Source organism: Solea solea, chromosome 16 (assembly GCF_958295425.1).
Source record: "Solea solea chromosome 16, fSolSol10.1, whole genome shotgun sequence".
Lineage (NCBI taxonomy): Eukaryota > Metazoa > Chordata > Actinopteri > Pleuronectiformes > Soleidae > Solea > Solea solea.
Genome location: NC_081149.1, coordinates 19,617,412 through 19,637,927, shown reverse-complemented (window position 1 = coordinate 19,637,927; position 20,516 = coordinate 19,617,412). Strand labels below are relative to the sequence as shown.

Below are 20,516 nucleotides of genomic sequence, written 5' to 3'. Positions count from 1 at the left end.
GTTATACAGCTTTGTATGCTGGCTGCAGGAGCCAGAAGGTTACAAACAGTAATCAGTATACGAGTACAGCCAACAGAAGACCTACTACCTACTACTCTACACCTTAGTACAGATTCTCTTAAGAGCACTAAAATCCAGAAAAATAAGGAGAAAAAAAAATACATAACAAACCAAGCAACAAAAGGAAGGAGAATAAAGAGTAAATGAAACCAAACAGACAGACAGCATCAGAGGAGACATTCATTATTAGAGCACACTGGAGTTGGTTTTTCTATACCTTGTAATATCAGGCGACTTCATTTTTGTCAATTTTTATACCCATACAAATAAAGATTGTCCTTCAAAAAGTGCAGTTTCCCCCAAAGTTTAAGATAAAATTCTTTGATGACCCGAGGAAGACATTTGAAAAATAAAAAGGTACTTCCTGTTTTGTTTGTGAGAGAGGAAGACGCCCTCTCGTCGATCAAGAGACACTGTACGCTTATATTCTCATATATTATATAGTTTCAACAGTCTCCCAAAGCAATGTGCATAATAGGTTTACAGGTGATCCAACTACACACTGTGAATTGATAGAATCTCTATAAAAAACATTGTAGTTGTGTAAAATTTGCAGGTTCACCGGCCTCGCTCCTCGACAAGCGGTGACGATAAAGAAATGGACTTTTGCAAATCTTAACCTGTCCTCCTCTACTGCTACAACTGGCCCGGCGGTTGCTAGGTAATAAAGGTTTTTTTTTTCAGTTTTCATCGTTATTATTGTTATTATAAGTAGTCGTACGATTCAATGATGGCACATGTTTGAGGAATATTATTGGGAATCCCATCTCAGCTGTTTTTTCACCCCCATTTTTGAGTGATTTTCTTGTTTTTATTCATAGAAAGCAAAAAAAAAAAAACCCAAGGTGGACATGGAAGCCTGGGTTCAACACTCCACTGCATAGTCTCTCTGAGCAACACCCACTCCCTCCCTCTGTACTGTGCCCGCCCACCCCACCCACATATCACCCACCCATGTCTTTGTGCTGGTTAGACTAAAGCTTTTCAGGGTTTTGTTTGTGTGAATTTATACTAAATGTAAAATGACAAACAGCAGATTCTCACAGTTTTTGTGTATTTTTTTTTTTCCTTTTTGTATTTATTTGTTTTTTTTGTTTGTTTGTTTGTATTTGAAAAAAAAAAAAAAATAAAAATAAACAAAAAAAAACCAAGCCTTTGCGCTTCTGATCCGACAGTAGGAGCTGTTGGTTGTGTGTTATGATGTAATAATATAGCATTTGCTCACAGGATAGTTAAGTCAAGAGAAAAACAACAACAGTCACATTATTTCTTAAAAAGTAGTAGAATATCACCAGCCAGCTACCCTCTTTCCTTTCCTTTCCTTTCCTTTCCTTTCCTTTCCTTTCCTTCCCTCCCTCCCTCCCTCCCCTCTTGTTGGGAAGCTGCTTGGCAGCCTTGGGGATTGTACATTGCTCATGGTGGTTTTCACTTACTGAAAAAGGTTTTCCTCACAATATCCTTTTGCAAATGACATTTTCTTCAAGCATTAAAATTGTCCAGCTTTTTAAATACACTCAGACACACAAAATCAAAAATAAAGAAAAAAAATAAGAAAAAAGGAAACAGAATTAATCAATCCCTTTCCTTCCCTCTCCCCCTCCCTCCTCAATTTGGCATGATACTGTGTTTGAACATACAGTTTCTGTACAAGACTGGGTTTTTGCTTTTCCCACAAACGCACGCACACACACACACACACTTTAACAGTTGATTGGACAAGACAGAAACAGCGAGATTAAGCTGTGAACCAAAAAGGTAACATCGACACCAGTGAAAGGCATCACTTGCTTGTCCCTTCTCTTACAGCAGAGCACTTTTTCAGTTTTTTGTTCCACTGATGGCTAATTAGGTAAAGGATACCAAAGAGGGGACAAAGCTTCACCCAGATCCACACTGGGAGAGAAGCACTGCCAAAATCAGAATGAACGAAGTGTGTAAAGTGATTTCATGGAAAGGGAATACAGAAGATTTAGCGTTGACTTTCTCCACACCTGTCAGTTTTGTTTAAGTAAGTGACGGAGCAGGAGAGGAAGCGCTGATCCTGGATATGTCAGCAAAGAGCCAAATGCAACAAACACCATGTCCCTGAAGAGCCGGGAGAACCAGCTGATCACAAGTCAAACCTCCTTGCCTGAGTCACTACGGGCCAACTTGAGGCTTCATTTCAGTCATTCTAATGATGCAACAGCCGCCGTACATCACCATGACAGCCAGGGACAGAGGGCGGAATACTTTCAAATACAACAGTGAGCAGTAGTTAATTTAATTTCACTCGTACGTTTGAGGCTGATCAGATGCCAGAGGTTGTGATTTGTACTTTTTAAACTGTTTTCAGCTTCATTCTGGCTCAGTGCAGGCGGCGTGGTCACCGCGCTGACCCAGTGAACAGTGAGAGGTAAACCTAAAGGGGGACGACAACAACAACACCTTCCTCCCCCTCTTCACTCGCTCCCTCACTGGGACCAACAAAGCACCATCTTTACTAACCACAGCATACAACACGCAAGTGCACAAACACACAAACACACACACACACTGTTGTGTGAACACATTCATTGAAAGAGACCAGGCATCTCGGGTATCCACCGCAGTTCCTTGACTTGCTTGCGGAGAAGTCCTGTGTCTGTTGCACTCTGCAGTCTGACCATTAGATGCCACAAATAAACAAAAAAAATTACACAAGTGTTTATTTGCATACGGTGCAAAAATGGTGAGATCTGATCTAAACACCTGGAGTGAACTCTGAGTTCAAATTAGAGACATAAATAAGCCCGAAATCAACAGAGCTAGAATGTGTTCTCTAGCCTCGTCACACTAACATTAACCATTACAAATAAATGCCAATCATAACCTTAAAAGTCTTCATCCGTGGTGAGGACCGGCCAAAAAGTCCTCACAGTGATGGTTTCAAACCAAAAATGTGTCCACAACAATAAAAAGAGACTGCACACGCACACACACTCAACCCTGTCACAATGCTCTCACAGATGCAGCGTCTCCCCTCAGACAGACCTGAAAACTCCACACTACACCTACGACTGATCAGCCTTATCATCAATCCAATCAAGTGCAAAAATCCAAGGCTCCTCAGTTCAATTTGTCAAATTAAATTAACTAAAACAAAAACCACAGACATGGTTCAGGTGTTCCACACACAAAAAAAAGTTGTTAAACAAAACAAATACATATTTGATATATATAGCTATAGCTTAAGCAAAGAGATCTGGAATTAAGTAAACTAATCATTTATATAACTGAATTATTTGGTAGAGAGCAGTTCAATACTGGCACACACACCACTGTCAAGTCTGACTAATACTCGAGGTTCTGTCTCACTACGTATGCTTTGAAGTTGTTAAATATTCACGGCTAAATTTAAAACACAACTAAAGCAAACATTATTAGTATTTCTGAAATAAAAACCAATATTGGGAGAAGGACATGCACGCACACACACACACACACACACACACACACACACACACACACACACACACACACACACACACACAACAGGCTTAACACAGAATCATCACGATGAAGAAAACAAAATAATCATAATTAAGGTCCATGGCTTCACTAATGCTGACTTCTAAGTTCACACACTCTCTGAAGCTTTTTGTTTCCCCCCCCCCTCGAAAAATTGTGCATCATAGAAACTAAACAATCACTGGTAGATAAATCTTGTTATTCACACGTGTATTTTGTTGACGAACACCACTGGTGGATTTACATTCACGCGATCCGCACACAAACACGACCACAAACGACCCCCTTCAACCCAACTCTCTAATCAATCAAGCAGACAAACTCACATCTGACGGAACATGACGCACACATACGCACGCACTTCAGGAACTTCAGATCAACAACCCCCCGCCCCCCAAAACCCCCACCCGACCCACCCACCCAAAAGGAAAACAAATAAAACAGTACAATACAATCATATTCTATTTGTAAACAGGTAGAAGCCACTTGACTTGTTTGTTGCATCTTCGGACACAATTAGGATCAAGGCAATGAAATGTGGACGACTTTTGCACTGTTAAAATATTTTTCTTCAACCAAAACAAGATTTTTAAATTTTTTTTTTCTTTTTTCAAAACACCATTTGTGGCAATGAGAGCGATTAAAAAAACAAAACAAAAGAAAAAGGAAAAGAAACGAAAAGCAAGTCATATTTTTCATTATGTTGTACTTGAAACATTTAAAACGTTTGGAGACATGGGGGAAAAAATAAATGCCTCTCAGTAGGCCATGTGAGAGGCTACAGTATGCATAGATACAGATTCGCCTTTCTCTTGGTTTTTAAGTCCGACAAGACATTTTCCACTGACAATCACACACTCACACGACAAACACTCCCCACTTTTGATTATTTTTTCATCAGTGGAGTGGAGGAGTGGCGGAAGAGGAGGAGAGAGGGAGCGTTTGACTTTTCTACAGCCTGTCCCTCTGCCCCCAACATTAGGATCCCCCCTCCCCCAAAAGACAGCATATCGAAAGCAGTGTGTTGAGCTTCTCCAGCTTAAAGCAGTTATTTGGCAGAGAAATTTTTTACAGACCTATACATCGTTTTCAGTGCTAGAAGTTGGATTTTCCTTTCCTACAAGGAGTAGTAGTTTTTTTATTCAACTACAAGGGGGGAAACTGGCTTGATTTCCTGAGAACCATTGCTGGTTATTTAGCAGACAAAGAGGAATAGTTCAAATAACCAACGCCATGGCCAAAAACACTGATCCGAATTCCCAGAGTTACAAAGCATCATCTTCATCCTCAGTAAGAGTGTACATTTTTTTTTGTTGTTTTTCTATTTTTTTTTTTTTTTTTTAAACGTTTTTGTTGTAATCATTTTGTTATTTTTTTGTGTTTTTTTTATTTTTTAATTTTTTTTCATTCCATCTTCTCTTTAAAATGAAGAATGAACACACATTTCGCCTCCTAAGTCTTGTAAACAAGAGGTTGCAGTGTGGCACCTCCAAAACATTGAAAGCCTATTCTGAAAGTGCTGTTCCTCCCACTGCCCACTAGGGGGCAAGTGGGAGGGCTTGCTAGATAGACCCCGCCCCATATTAAGGTGGACGGGGTTTGCTAGTCCCAGCTGCGGCTACAGTCCTTTGCACTGCAGAGCTCAACGTTCTTTAGTTTTAAAACAAAATTGGTGCAATACTTTTCTTAATGTCACTTTTACTAATCACCAGATAATCCTCCTAAGTCAGCTTTTACTCTTCGTTAACTATCTGTTGATCTTGAACTCCACGACAACGCAGTAAGGTAGGCGTGCCAAGGCAGAGAGGAGCGCACACATACTCATTCACACAGGCAGTCAACACACACACACACACACACACACACACACACACACACACACACACACACACACACACACACACACACACACACAGAGTACTTCCACACACGTGTGCACACACGTACACACGTACACACACGGTAAGGACCTCAATGAGTAAACAGCTACACTGGAAAAACTGGCTGCTCCCTCTATATTGCAGATTATATATATATACTGAGAAAAAACCACATTCAGTGCAAAGTTAAAAAAGCTCATACTCCAACATTGTCAGCAAACAAATGCAAAAAAAAACAAATAAAATAAAAAGAATTGGAATTCAAATAACATAATGAATGAAACAAAAAAATATATATATATAATAATGAGCTCGATTGAAGCTTTTTTTTCGGTCTGAAAGAGCACTACCTGGAAGCAAATATCCATCCTTTCACATTATAGAATTGGCCTGCATGATTCAAGTATTCCGACTGATATGTTTTTGGGCTAAAACAAAGTGGACATATGTGCAGAGAGAAACGTAACTTGTTTTCCACAGGGGAAACCCCGTTTTGTTGAATATTTTGTGAGTGAGAAAGAGTCCAACTAGTGCCATTGTGTTTATTTATTATTATTATTTTTTTCTTTTTAACTTTTTTTTTTCTTTTTCTTTTGCTGATTATTGATAATTCTCTACTGACCCTTCCCCCAGCCAGTTTGATTGGCAGGCGGTTCACATGGAGTCCCCACCTCCTGTCAGGTGATCTACCGGGAGGAAGGAGCTGATTGGAGAAGGGCTGCTGATCCTCCCTGCCTCGGTGCCACTGGAACTCCCCCACAGGCTACTGGAATAGTTGGGCCCGCCCCAAAGCGAGGAGCTGTGTAGATTGCTGCTGTTCCACTGGTTAGGTTCAGGAGCGCGGCTGGGAAATGGGTGAGACTGATCCATTCTGCTCTGAGAAGAGCCAATGGCCTGCCAGCTAGAGGAGGGAGTGGCCAATGACTGCCCTTGTGCAAAGAAACGGTTGATTTCCTCCTCACTGGCAAACTCAGCCAGAATAGTAGTGTTTCCCAAAACACACCTGCAGAGAGACACCACATGACTCAGTACATTTCCTGACAGTTAGGTCAACTACACTGTTTGAATGGACTTCTGTCCGTGTCCAAGTATACAACCAGGAATCACTGATGGAAAACGACTCCTCTTACCTTCTTAGTATTAAGCAGTTTCTGGTTTCAGTGGCGACTAATTGTTAGTAGGCTCATTAGGAGTCTCCCTACATCCATGAACTTTAACATGTTCAATTCAATGAGCTGGCATAGAATAAACTGTCTCCTCATCAGTCACAGTCTGGATCTCACCATGCTTTTCTTGCTTTGTCCTCTTCTTGCATGTACCGGCTCCTTCTAAAGTGCCCAGCTCGAGCCCGACTGAACAAATACATGCAGTACTAAGTTGTCTCTTAATCAGTGGGTATGTTAGTCTGACTAAAATTGTGCTCAATCAAATTTTCAGTCAGACTGACATTTAGATGCATTTCAAACCTGGCTGGCAATTCACAAGCACATGAACAAAAAACATGTGGTATACCTTGTTGATGCCAAGGTGTGCCATGTGTCAATAATTGTAACCTACTTTGTCTTATTTTAAGTTTTAGTCAATGTTTGGAATCATTAACTGAAACACCTCATCCAAGCAGAGACATTTAGTGGCTACATGAGACATTTTTAATGTAAAGTGATGTGGTGCAAGTGTTTTATGATACTTTGTTTAACCAACAGTGTCGTGTGACGTAGCCCATACATTGTGCTTCACCCTGGAAGGCTATGGGCTCCCTTTTAAGTTGTCATGAAAGAAATCTCTGCTCTGACTTATTGTCATTACTAAAACTAAGCAAACAACTGCAATGCAGATAATCTGCTTCCTGTTGACTCCTACATGTGCATGTCCATGGACTGAATAATTAGAAGAGAATATACTGTAAAATAAAGAGAGCATGCGTGTACAAGGGTCTTCGATGTTCTTACATGTGCAGGCTCTTCTGGGCCTTTGCGGCCTCATCCTTGGAGTTGTAGCATACCACAGCATTACCGTGCGGCAGATTGAGATGGAATGTGATCAGAGGGCCGTGCTGCATGCACAGGGTCCTCAGGGTAGAGCCGTCAATCTGAGAGACCAGAACACACTTATAAACATATTGAATATTAAAAATGTATAACAACTAATTAAAAGGTGTATTCATGTGCAAGTACCTGAGGTGTGAGATTTTTCAGAACGAGCCATTGGGATCTCCCTGAGCTGCTGCTGTCACCCCAACTGGAACCTGCCAACACACACGCAACAGAGTGAAATCATGTCCAGACAATGGCTGCACTAAAGAACCAAAAACTAGTCTGCTCTCTAAAACCTCTTCCACTCTAAAATTAGCAGATACATGTGATTTTCAATCTTAACGACACATGGAACTCAGAGACAATGTAATGTTGGTTAGAATTTTGTAACTTTACTTCAGTCCCTTTTTAAAGTGATGGAATCAAAAATATTGAGTGCCGTCAGCTGCCAGAAGTTAATCAGACAAAAAAAGAAATTAGCGAGTTCACCCAGGTCTTATTCTCCCTAATGCTGGAGCTAAAGCCTGTCAAAACACTAGTGCACTTCAGAATCATTTGTCTCAGGTCGTGAATGCTAATTAAATTTAAACCCAATAACCCCCATAAAATGGGATGTTTTGACCAGTGGGAATGGGCTGCAAGAATTTAAAAGTTCATACTAATGTGCATAATTTAAAAGAGGGATCTACATCATTTAAATGGCAACACGTTTTTAAAAAATGTGCACGTCCTGACCTCAATGAAAACTAGATTATGACACCAACCTGGTATCCGGGAACTAACACTAGAGACTTAAAAGGCAAAGACAGATGAAATGTGTTTGCAATTTACAATCACAAGCTCTCACCAGGTGTGTATCTGGACTCAGTGGAGCCCCAGCCCCCAGACCTCAGGGAAGAGGCGTCCCAGCCGGAGGAGGCAGGACTGGGCTTCTGGCTGGTGAGGCCAGGTGGAGGTCTGGAGGGGGCTGCCACAGACAACGCCTTCGGAGGCAGGGGGACCTTCCACAGCTCATGGGCCAGGGAGGAGTTGGACACAGAACCGCCACTGGGAGACCATTTTGACTCACTGGGTCTGGCTGCAAGAGGAAAAAAGAGAGCAAAGCAAAATGATTTTACGTCACTTTAGAGTATTTCCACAGATCTGATAGCGGTCATTTTTAAATATTTGAGACTTGAGTGTTAAATAAGGACAACACAATGTATTTAGGGCTGAATTATAAACAAGAACGCATACCTGAAGTGCTTTGTGCTGTACTGGTGAGGGAACCGCTGTGGCTGGAGGCACGAATGGATGACCAGGCACTGTTAGAAGGCATCGTGGTGTTCAGTGATGAGGATGGCCCTGAAAATGACAAAGATAAAAGTGTTATAACATGCGAGTGTGTTGAGGTAGTAGCATCAGCCTTATAAATCTGAATCTGTATTAAACCTGCTCATGAAACACTTATCACTTCAAATGCGGTATTAAATCTATTCAGGTTGCAAGTTCTACAGGTTTAAATTTCATTTATCTAATTAATTTATTTTCTATGAGCAATTTCATGTGAAAAATGCTTTATCTGTGATTCTCATGTTCAAAATAAATTTAATTTCATTCATAACTTAAAATAAGAAAGAAGATAAATAGAAGAGAAGCTGAAATGACTACAATGAAACATGGCATGGTTCTTTGTGAAAAACATTTAGTTCTGACATCACATTTCTATTAAATTGTAACTGAGAACAATTTCATTATTGTTTTAATTGCTATAGATTTTTTCAGTGCTTATTTTTTGTACTTTGTGTTTATGTCCTACCGTTGTTCCTGTCCCTGAGGTGGTCTGTGTCGCGGACGGTGTTGATGGAGAGATTGTTGATGACACTGCCGGGGGTCACATAAGGGTCAGTCTCAGGGTCAATGTTGGGGTAACCTTTCCAAGGCTCCCCGGGCCGGAACTCTGCACGCACGCACACACACACACACACAGAGTGATGAGCAGTTTTCAAAGCAAAAGTTGTAATTTCTTGATTTTGTGAAGGCCCACCCCCCACGACCCTCATGTGGAGGAGAAAGCGGTAGAAAATGGATGGATGAAGGTCTACCTGGGGGCCAGGTGACAGTATTTCCATGGGGTGGAGGGGAGTTGGCACGGGGTGGCCAGCCATCGCCCACCGAGCCCATTGATTGGCCAGGAGGACTCAGGGGAGATGGGCCAGGAGACAGGAAGTCATAGAAGGGAGAGTCCTCCAGACGCAGCCCAGACGACATAGCACCTGCGGGTCAAACACACAACGACAGTTCGGTTACACGCTTATACATACATGAAACAAGCGCTAATTTCTAGAAGAAAAGCATTTGGCCAGGAAATGAACAAATATGACTGATGGCATTGTAATCAAAACAAGTAAATGTATAAAATTATGACCAATCAAATGTAACAGGTAATGTGAAATAAATCCCATGAAGACTTTGGCCCAAAAAAGTCCTGCTACAGTCTGCAGGTGAGCTAAATGAAGAACTTAGTATCTATTAATAAAGTAGTCGACAGCCAGCGCTTGTGGAAAGCTCTGCAACTGGCATAAAAGATTGGGGTGAAGATGATTGCCAATCCCTAATCAATTAAAAGAGTTTCCAGATGAGCTCTAATCCAATACTTGAGATCAGGATTCCCTAGTCATGGATATGAACAGACACTTCCGTACCAGTTTTGCTGTTCTGCTCAGTAGCCCAAAGTTTCTTCATTCTGGACTGGGGCGGCTCTTTGTAGCTCACAGCTCCGCCACCACTACTACCACCAATACCCATGTCCAGGGATACATTCAGATTAGAGCCTGAAAAAGGGGGAAAAAAAAGAGAATATCGGTCATCTGATTTTAAACCTACCATGATGAAACCATGATTAACATTGTATTTAATACCAAAAAATGTACACCTAACATTATTAATTGGAGAGAAATCAGATTAAATGTAGAAAAATTACACATAAAAGTTAACATACTTAAAGGGAAGTTGCTGAAGGATCCGAGAGCAGCAGAATCCTTCTGCATATCAGGTGTATTGTGGGACATGTAGTTATCCATGTACGGTTTGAGAGGTGGCTGTTTCAGCAAAGACGGGTCCAGATGGCGTGGGGGCTGCATCATTGATGGAGATGAACCAATAGGACGTGTCTAAGGAGTGGATACAGGAGTTTAGAGATGTCAGCACTGCAGAGACCCTGTCCTGTTTACACACACCGTCTCACTCACACTCACCTGTTCAGTCTGTCGTCCAACAGGCATGGCTCTCTGATTCTGAACCTTCTGCTGCTGGAGAAGAAGACGCTGCAGAAAAACATGAGGATAGAAATGAAACTGTAAATAACAGCCATACTGTCGCTTTACCCTTCACCAAAATGAACATTTGTTATCTACAGTATGTTATAGGTATATGAAAGATGAATCTTGAAATTCTCCACTACAGTTTTAAAACTGAAAACTAAAAACATGAAATTAAAAGCCTCATGTTGACACTCTACCTGTAACTGGTTGATCTGGTTGAGCTGCGACAGCTGGTTGAGCTGGGAGAGTTGGTTCAGCACAGCCACCTGCTGAGGGCCAAACAGAGGGTTCAGACCCCCGTTACTTCCTGGGTATTTCAACAGCGACGGAGGGACCTGAACACAAATCAGAGATTGATTTGAGTGTTTTAAATACCATTATAATTTTTATCTGCCTTACATGTTTGACACAAATCTAGGGGTGAAACTATGATTATTTTCCCAATTTATTTATCCGTCGATAAATTGTTTAGTCCATTAAATGTCAGAAAATGTTAAAAAAAAAAAAGGGTTAATTGTTGTTTCTCAAACCTCAAGAAGATGATGTTCTCAAAGGTCTTGTTTTGTCAAACCAAAATTATTCTGTCTTAACTATTAATTTGTAATATGGGGCAAGGAAACCAGAAAATATACACATTTGAGAAGCTGGTGCTGTTTAGTTTGGATCTTCCCACCTAAATACAAGCATAAATACAGTATTTTTTACAGTCCAATCTTTTGCACTACATGACAATAGTACAATAGTATATTCTGTGGTAAAAAAGAAAACAAGACCAGTCTAACCTTAAAGAAAAAATCAAAACCTTAAAAAATGATGACTCCTGTGTGTGTGTGTGTGTGTGTCAGTGTGCTACCTGAGAGGGCAGGATGGGTGGAGGCACTTGGTTTCGAAGGTTGGGTTGGGGGGCAACCTGGGACTGGGAGCCGCCTCGGCCCTGTGCTACACTGTTGCCACCCAACATGGGGTTTACATTCTGAATGGAGACAAGACACAAAAACACATTGACTTTTGTAGTACTCGCATACCTTGCAATAAACTTATCAAAATGAAAATAATGAGAAATTAATTTTTACACACAACACTTGTAATTATAGTACAGTAACAACAAGGTAATAGTATGGTAATCATTTTATAATAAGGTAATATCCTTATTACTAATGCAATGTCCAACCTGGTAAAAACAATGGTAATAGTGTGGTAATAACACTATAATATAACATCTTATTTCCAAGGTAATCTTCAGGTAAGAACATGGCAATGACATTTACTTTGTTACCATCCGTGCAGAACATGACAATGTTTGTGAATCAAAATAGATATTTACCATATTATAAAGTTGTCCCACACATTTTGCATTATAATTTCCAACCTACTACTTGGTGATTATACAAATAACGGTGGTGTTAACATAATACTACTTCCCTATTACAATACTATTATATTGTTACTGTACAACAATATAAAGTGTTACTGTATATGGTTACCAATGCACAATTGAACGCAACTTAATTATAATAATAATACAAATAATAATAATGATAATAACATATCAAGATGACATGATGTAATTCTGGGTTTCTTTAAAATTTTTGGCAGATTGTAGAGTGGGTTTTCAACTAAAGACCTTAAGGCAGCCCCATATTTATCCTACCAGACTCACCTGCCGAGCAGCCCCAGGACTAGAACGGACAGGAGATGGTTCAGAGTCGAGACAGGAGACAGGCTGAGCAGAATTGGAAGGGGAAAAGCTAATGCTTTGATTGAAGGAGAGTTCATCAGAAGCTGGGCTATCATAAGCAGAGTGGGGGGCAGATAGCTGCAGAAGCAAGGCCAAGCACATGTCAGACAGCAAGCGCAAAAAGACAGGAAGCACAACAGCAGCAAGAAAAGTACAGAGCGAACAAGGAGAATAGCAGACAGAGGAATAAAAGGGAAAAACAGTGTAGTGTCCGAATAAAAAAAAGGGGTACGGTGTGATAAGCAAGTTTGAATTAATCATTAGAAACAATGAAGAGCAATAGAAAAAGAAGGTGACACCAGAGGTTGAAAGAAGGAAAAGATAAAAAAAACAAGGAAGCAATAACTATTGCAGAAAGAAAAGCAGCAAAGCAAAATTAACCCACTGCAGTTTTGGACAGGACAACGAAAAGGAATTATCGTTTCTAATTTACTTCCAAAACAATTAGTTATTATAATTAAGCCTGTTGCATTTGTTGTTTTTGTGGTGTCCTTAATTATTTGCCATGAGGTGTTACAACATGCTAACACCTCAAATGAAATGGCACATCCATCTTAGTAGTGCACACATCAAACGCAGTGTGTTAGAACAACCACTGAGGGGCACAACAGGGCTGAGAGAGCACTATAACGTCAGCTTGTTGAAGCAAGGTGCCTTACATCACACACCAACCTCATGATTGCCACAATAATACAGACACTGACCAATCTTCTTTGAAGTTGTTTTTTTAACAGGGGTTTAACAGGTTCAAGTTTCTGCTTACCTTGTCATAGTAAGAGCTGCGATCCATGGCAGACTGGTGTCGGGAACCAGGGGTTTTCCCCATTACTCCATTGAAGTCTCCCATACTGCCCATATCCATTCGTTTGTCCTGCACCATCCCTGCTCCTGTCTTCATTGAGTCATCAGGAGAGTCTCTCTGCGAAAGTGAGAACAATAAAATGGTCGATTTATAGTTCAAAGAGAATGATAAACTTAATTTTATTGCAGTGAATCAAGAAATTTGGATACAGTATAGCTTTGAAATAGGAACACATTTATGTCCATGCGATTCTGATAATGTCACTACATATTTGACTTTATGTATGTAGAGACTCCATGTTAACACATTCATTTTCATGATGTTAATAGATGGTACATGAAATTATGGGGATAGTACATACAGGGAAGTTCATGTTGCTGAACTGGTTGATGAAAGGTTTCATCCAGGGTTCATCCTGTTTGCCGACTGGCTTGTTCATCTGAAAAACAGCAAGAAAATCCTTTTAGAATGATGTTATTGGCTGGAACCTGTGAGCTGTAATAATACTGTAAGGTGTTTGGGAACAGTTGGCATTGATGTTTTCATATTTTGGATGAACCAAATTATATAAACCTTGTTTGAGCTTTTTTGCTTGTAGTTCCAGGAGCTTTGGTCATGGGACCGGTTGTCCTGCTGATTGTTGCTCCACATTCCAATCTCCACCTCTTCTTCCTGGTCCCAGCTGTTGCCCATTGACACTTCTTCACCACACCATGTCTCCATGGGTTTGGGACCTGGAGCTGTTAAGGAGGAAGGCAGCAAGGACAAAACTTTAGTATCAATCAGTGACTGTTTTTACATGAGCACTAATATTCATGTGTGGACCTACCAGACTTATGGTGGCCTCCCCAGCTAGACTTGGATTCTCTGCTGTCCCTGCTGGGTCCATCCCAAGTGGAACTGGTGTCCATGGGCTTCCCCCAGGCAGATGTTCCATTGTCCACCGTAGCAGGCGGAGCAGCAGTAGGCTCCCCCCATGATGAGGACTCCTTCTGCTGAGGGTATGAGTCACCCCAACCTATAAGAGTCACCCATTAGAAATTGATTATAATGTCAATAGTATTGTCCAAAGTATAGATTTCATGTCAGTTGATGATAATTAATTAATTTGTAATTTTAATCCAAAAAAAATATTTTTTTTATATTTACACCTATGTTTCGGGAGGGTTCAGGAGAAGACTCATATACCTAGATAACTCTGTATCAGTTTGCTTACGTAAGAGGTACGCAAGTGTCACTTAAACTGTGTAGTTGTGCGCACAGTCCCCATGCACTTTCAGATGAGAGTGTATAAGTTCAAAAGGGTCCTGTTACAGCTGACCACCCAGACCAACTACTTTCTCCCTGCCCATGAGGCGCTTGGGAGATGCCAGGGATACCTTCCCTCAAAAATAGGACAGATCATGGGGTGGCCTCAGGCTCCTGTGTCTCTCATGTGACCATGCACACTTGCAAAACAAATACAAAAGCATAACAAGAAGAAACATGAAAACACAGGTAGGCTAACTAGGATACAAACTAGCATACATGCACTCATGTTTTTATGGTTTGAGTGCATGCAATTTTAGTCTTAATTTGTTGATTAAAAAAACCCACATATCATCACTGAGACAAAACAATGAATCACTGATTGCATTAAAGAATTAATGGTAAAATCTAAATCCAGAAAGCTTCCTTTTAAAATATATATTTTTGTAAATTACACTCATCTTTACACTTTTGTGTCAACAACAGTTAAAACCAATACTAACTATTGATAAATAAATAAGGACAAAGTAATTTTCTACTCAGTCCTGTTGCTGGGTAGTTCAACCCACCCTACTGTGCTGTCCACTTAGCTGCTCCATTTTGCTCGCTAGACAAGCAATCCTGAATAACCCCGAAAGCCCCTACCCTTCACTACCCACTTTTACAGAATAGCCGCCTTACTCATTTTAGTTTTCCCATCTTACATTGGAGCTGTTCCTATTACGAAGTCACAGACCTCCTCCTCTACCTCTTATGGTCTACAACTCTTTGTGTTAAAACCAACAAGCTTGTGATTCTGAAGAAAGGGAGGAGGAAAAAAGGCAAATGAAGGGAGAAAAAAAGAAAAGAAAAAAATCAATGCTCTTAGCATTCCAAAGGGATGACTCAACTTGCTTTACAAAAAGCCCTCAACACTGTAGAGAGATGGGAGAGAACAGCTACGAGTGTTTATTTCCTTTATTCTTTTGTACAAACGGTGTATGCCTTTGTATACATTTTTGAGTGTGTGTGCATCCACATTTGTTGAGTTTATGCTGCCACAATCCAAATCCTTTTAAGAGAGCCTGTCGGTGGGACTTGAGTCTTTTTTTTTAATTCTCAAATCTTGCTGTCTGCAGCAGCAGTGTTCATAACATTTATATAGAGATTCATGTCCTAGTATTCTCTAATTTTTCTGGCATTAAACCAAATAAAATAATTCACTACAGGTTGACATTAAAAGATGCAGCCATAACATATTTTATTATAAATATAAAATTGAAGCAATGTTTAAGAATTATTCAATTGATTCTGTAGTTATCGTTTTATTACATTGCAATCTATACAGAAGAAAGTGTTTACACTTTGCAACTGTTACATACTGATTCCATCATATACAATTACTGGCCTTCATTTTATGATGGGAATGATAAGAAATTATATATTTTGTGTACTCTTTACATTACATTAATATGAAGACTATATTCTAAAGACCCAGACATGGAAACATTTTAATTGTGTGCATACATAAATATCAATATTCCAACTTACCAGAACTGGAGCTTTTGTCCTGGGCAGGAGGCTGCATGGGCTGAGGAGGATGCATCGATTTGTGTGCCGGGTGGGACTGGTGGTGGGGCTGGTGGTGGGGCTGGTGTTGGGGCTGGTGTTGGGGCTGGTGTTGGGGCTGGTGTTGGGGCTGGTGTTGGGGCTGGTGTTGGGGCTGGTGTTGGGGTTGGGGCTGGTGTTGGGACATGTTCTCATTGTCTGATTGGCTGGTCTTGTTCCACATGTCGACAGATCCACCACTACTTTTGCCTTAAAAGATTAAATGAAATTAGCATTTAGTTTTGACCATTGCTTAAAATCACAGTCATTGAGTCAAAAAGGGGAAGCCTGGAATTTTTACAGCTCTTTACATGTTACACAAACAGGTTTAGGATTACCAGGATCTCCCCAGGCTGCAGTGCCATCATCAATCTCCATCCTGCGGCGTATGGACTCTGGAGAAGGCTCCTCCCACCCAGTGGACACTTCCTCCTTCTGGCCTACTGTGGGCATAGGGCCTCCCACCCAACCTAATTGAAAAGCAGAAATAAAAAGGGAAGTTATTCATTTTATGCCCTCTTGCTTAAATGTCTTGCTATAAAGGGTCTCTTTAAGATTAAAAAATTCAGTTTTGGTACCATGAGAATTATGCATGCAACTAAGTAAAAGAATAAAATAGCTGAAACAATTCTGATTGTCATCATAACTACCTGTGGGCTTGTTTGGGCCTTGATTGCCTTTGGACATATTGGATTCTGGAGCTTTTCCCCACTCGTTGGAGGGCTTGGGATTTGTCTCTCCCCAGTTCTGAGCTCCGTGATTGTTCTTCATTGGCTCTCCCCAGCTCTGGTTGTTACTCTGAGGATTGGGTTTGTGGACTGAGTCGCCCCAGTTGGAACCTTGGTTTGGCGTGCTCTGGTCTGGAGTATTTGATCCTCCACTCCCTACCCAGGTGTTGCTACTGCTGGTGTTAGTTCGGCTTGGCTCACTCCAACATCCAGAGCCAGAACGATCGCTATCACTGTCCCAGCCCACTGAGCTTGCACCTTTTTGGGACTCACCCCAGTGGTTGCTGGCTCCTCCTCTGCCACCATTTGCACCACTACCCCAACCTTCAGTTCCATTTCCACCTTTGGAACCCCAGCCCTGCTGTGGTTTGGGTGCATTAGTCCAGGTATTGGACCTAAACAAAAACAGTTCAGTTGATCAGCAATACACATTTGATAGACAACAGATCACAGTGGTTAAAAAAGAAGGGAAACACATTACCTGTCATCTTTGTTAAAGTTGTTGCTCCATGTGTTACTGTTTGTGGTGTTACCCTTATAGCTGGATCCATTATCCCAGCTACTCTGCCCACCTCCTCCACTTGCTGGGACTTTGCTGTCCCACCCAGTTGTTGGTCTCTGGTCACCCCAGCCTGAATTTCCTGGGGCTCTACCTCCCCAGCCTGCAAGTGAATTAAACATTAGATCAATTTCATGGCATTCTGTAAAAGCAAATGTTGTTTTGCATGCAATATGTTTTTTCACAATGCATGTTGCAAATACCTCCAGAATTCTGTGAGGGACCTGTCGCTGATGCCGTGCCCCAGCTGGAGCCTCCACTGCTGTGCTTTCTTTCATCTCCTCTGGGAGCCTGGGACTGATTGTTAGCAGAAGATTTGACATCCCAGACTGTGTTCTGCCGTATGGGAGTCTGACCCCAGCCGGTGTTGGATAAAACTCGTGGGTCCACATCTGCTTGGGCCACTTCAGATATAACTGTTGCAGGAGGTGTGACTTTTCTTCGATTTCCTCCTTTAGACTGGTAGCCATCTTTGTCTGAGCTGGATCGGCCTCCAGAGCTTTCTCCACTTCCCTCACTTCCTCCAGAGCGACCCCAGCCTCCACTGACACTTCCCAAGCCATGGGCTCCACCTACTCCACCTCCAACTCCCATGCCTATAGCATCATCCTCCAGGCTCTTCCAGCCATTGTTGGATGAGCTTCCTTTCTGGCTTGCAGCATCTGAAGAGTTGTTACCAGGAGCTGCTGATCCCCATTCTCCATTTGACATCTTGTTGTTTGAGGCAGAAGAAGACGATGAGGATGAGGAAGAAGAAGATGCGCTGCTCCCCCAGGGACGAGGTATGCCTGCAGGAGGGCCCGCCATAGATTGGTTCCCATTCCCTGTTCCTGCAGGGCCTGGGATTTGATTGGAGCCAACACCCCAGGGCGAGTTGCTCTGAGGCTGGTTTGGGTTATTGGCAGGTCCCTGGTCCCAGTGTGGGGCCCCAGTGTTGTGGTTATTATTACTCTTGTAAGCAGCAGTAGAGGACATTTGGGGGTTTCCAACCTGCATTAAGGCAGGGTTTTGGGGGTTCACAGTGTCTGCAATTGGGGGGCCCTTGTCTCCAGGGTAGGTAGTTGCGCCCCAAGGCGTACCGAAGGCCCCAGCACTCCCCAGCTCTCCTTGGGAGGTCTGGGGGGCTGATGAGGTGTTTCCATTGGCCGGTGGACCCCCATTCCCTCCTCCAACGGAACCCCAGGAACAATCCCCGCTGAGTTGGGGTGAGGCGGTAGAGTTTGGTGGACTAGAGGTCATTGTGGCATTAGTAGTAGTAGTAGTAGTATTCATCATAATAGTGTTATTTGGTCCATTGGATTCAGTGTTAAGGTTGGTAGGCTGCAGGCCACCATTTCCTCTGATGCTGCTTCCTAACCCTTTGCTGCTTGCTGTACCATTATTCACATCTGTGTCATCCATCATAATGCTGTTGTCTGGAGCTGCCATGCCACCCCAGCCCAGCAAGGGGCCCTGTGGGGGGGCTATACCCAGTTTGGAATTCATCCCCTGAGCCTGTGGAGGCCGTTGACCCTGGGACACTGGACTTGGGGTTGGATTCTGGGGCCAGGCACCGTGGTTGGCATTTGGGTTGAAAGAGTTAGGGTTTAACCCACCATTGATGCAGGGGGTGCTTCCACCCGGGGCTTTGATGCTGCTGCCGGACTGGGTGCCCCATACACCACTGTTACTGACAAGCTTGATGTTGTGGTTACCCATGTTATTGCTGCCAATACTGCTGGACCCAGCCATGGAGTAGTGGGAGGACCCGGCGATGTTATTTCCATTATTTGCATCGCTGATGGTTCCCATTCCTCCGCCGATAACAACATGACGATTGTTGCCATTGCTTTCTCCATTCACAGAAACACTGACCATCATGGCAGAAGAGGGGGAAGAGGCCGTAGAGGACACAGAGGAAGAAGCATTTGCTGACATCATCATCACTGCTGTAACTGCAACAGCAGAGAGGTTTTTCTCTGAGCCGAGTGAGGAGCTAGAGTCGGCATCCATGCATTCTGATGCCAGCTCAGGGTCTGATCCTGATCCACAGCCAGAGGAAGAGGAAGAGGAGGAGCAAGAGAAGGTTGAAGGAGGCCAGACAGAAGAGTTGGTTGAAGAAGAATTGTTGGGTTTGCCGGTACTTTCGTCCACTAGGACTTTGCCCCAGTTGCTGTTGCCGTCACTGCTGCAGGGAGAGCCAGAGGACCAAGGGGAAGGCTCATACTGTGAGTCCAAGCCAGGATGCTCCAAACCTAGGGAGAGAAAGAATAGACACAGGCAGAAGACACTATTAGATATAAGATTTTAAATGTTTCGCATTTTCAGTTTTTCAAGAAATCAGGAAATATTTTTTTTATTTATTTTTTTTTTTTTAAATGTTCCATTCCCTCCAACATTCAGCTGCCCTACAGTTCAGAATGTGATCAGTGCCAGGTCTGAGTCTGGACACAGCTGCCACCACTTTGTCACCACAGCAGGACCCAAAAGCATGCCAAACCTATAAACTAGAATTCCGGGAGGCAAACGATGACCAACAGCAGGGGAGGAGAGAAGGAAGGCATAGAGGAGATGGCAATTAAGTGTGAAACCAGGGAGGCAGGAAGGAAGGGGGTGCAAGGTGCCAAAAGATTTGAGGCAACTAAAAAGACCAAGATTTTATAATTTGTTTTACTTTGGTGGGTACTTCTTCTGCTAAACTTCCAAAACCTAATACCATGAATACAGTATTGGCTTTTAATTAAATGTCCAAAAATATATTAAAGAGAACCATTGGGATCTAATGTTGCTATTAATGCCATTACAAATGCACTCAAATTATTCAGAAAAGTAAATGGTTGCCTGTTTACTTCTATAGTTACTTTCTGGATAGTTAGCAATAGAGCTCCTATTAATCTTCAATGATAAACCAATGTTGACGCATTTCTGTACTGGAGAAAAGGTCCAATAAATGCTTGAATGTGAGGGTGGCAACGTCATTAGTCAGTCAGACCTTCAGGATGAAAAAAGCTGCTGTGATGTTGAAGGTTTGATTTAATCTAATTAGACTTATCTTTCAGCATTTTTGGTTAGACAATTTGCCGTCACAAGGTCAAATAAGAATCTTTAAAA

At 42.0% G+C, this 20,516-nt stretch overlaps 1 protein-coding gene across 5 annotated transcripts in view; it reads right to left on the bottom strand.

Annotated features, from left to right (window-relative positions):
- Window positions 1-4,919: 4,919 nt before the first annotated feature.
- LOC131476036 (trinucleotide repeat-containing gene 6A protein-like) overlaps window positions 4,920-20,516 on the bottom strand; it is a 31,604-nt gene continuing 16,007 nt past the window's right edge. For 3 of the 5 annotated variants that reach the window (XM_058654490.1, XM_058654494.1, XM_058654491.1), the window contains 22 exons: window positions 17,630-19,660; window positions 17,349-17,529; window positions 16,790-17,262; window positions 16,478-16,609; window positions 16,083-16,349; window positions 14,134-14,322; window positions 13,878-14,044; window positions 13,666-13,743; window positions 13,266-13,421; window positions 12,425-12,580; window positions 11,618-11,737; window positions 10,962-11,099; window positions 10,699-10,767; window positions 10,443-10,614; window positions 10,147-10,275; window positions 9,547-9,717; window positions 9,261-9,401; window positions 8,699-8,806; window positions 8,310-8,540; window positions 7,604-7,674; window positions 7,379-7,518; window positions 4,920-6,432 (listed from right to left, as the gene is read on the bottom strand). In XM_058654490.1, the coding sequence (XP_058510473.1) occupies window positions 6,084-6,432; window positions 7,379-7,518; window positions 7,604-7,674; window positions 8,310-8,540; window positions 8,699-8,806; window positions 9,261-9,401; window positions 9,547-9,717; window positions 10,147-10,275; window positions 10,443-10,614; window positions 10,699-10,767; window positions 10,962-11,099; window positions 11,618-11,737; window positions 12,425-12,580; window positions 13,266-13,421; window positions 13,666-13,743; window positions 13,878-14,044; window positions 14,134-14,322; window positions 16,083-16,349; window positions 16,478-16,609; window positions 16,790-17,262; window positions 17,349-17,529; window positions 17,630-19,660 (5,669 nt within the window). In that variant the 3' untranslated portion in view covers window positions 4,920-6,083. The remainder of the gene's footprint in view (window positions 6,433-7,378; window positions 7,519-7,603; window positions 7,675-8,309; window positions 8,541-8,698; window positions 8,807-9,260; window positions 9,402-9,546; window positions 9,718-10,146; window positions 10,276-10,442; window positions 10,615-10,698; window positions 10,768-10,961; window positions 11,100-11,617; window positions 11,738-12,424; window positions 12,581-13,265; window positions 13,422-13,665; window positions 13,744-13,877; window positions 14,045-14,133; window positions 14,323-16,082; window positions 16,350-16,477; window positions 16,610-16,789; window positions 17,263-17,348; window positions 17,530-17,629; window positions 19,661-20,516) is intronic. The other 2 variants (XM_058654492.1, XM_058654493.1) reach the window with 2 other exon arrangements.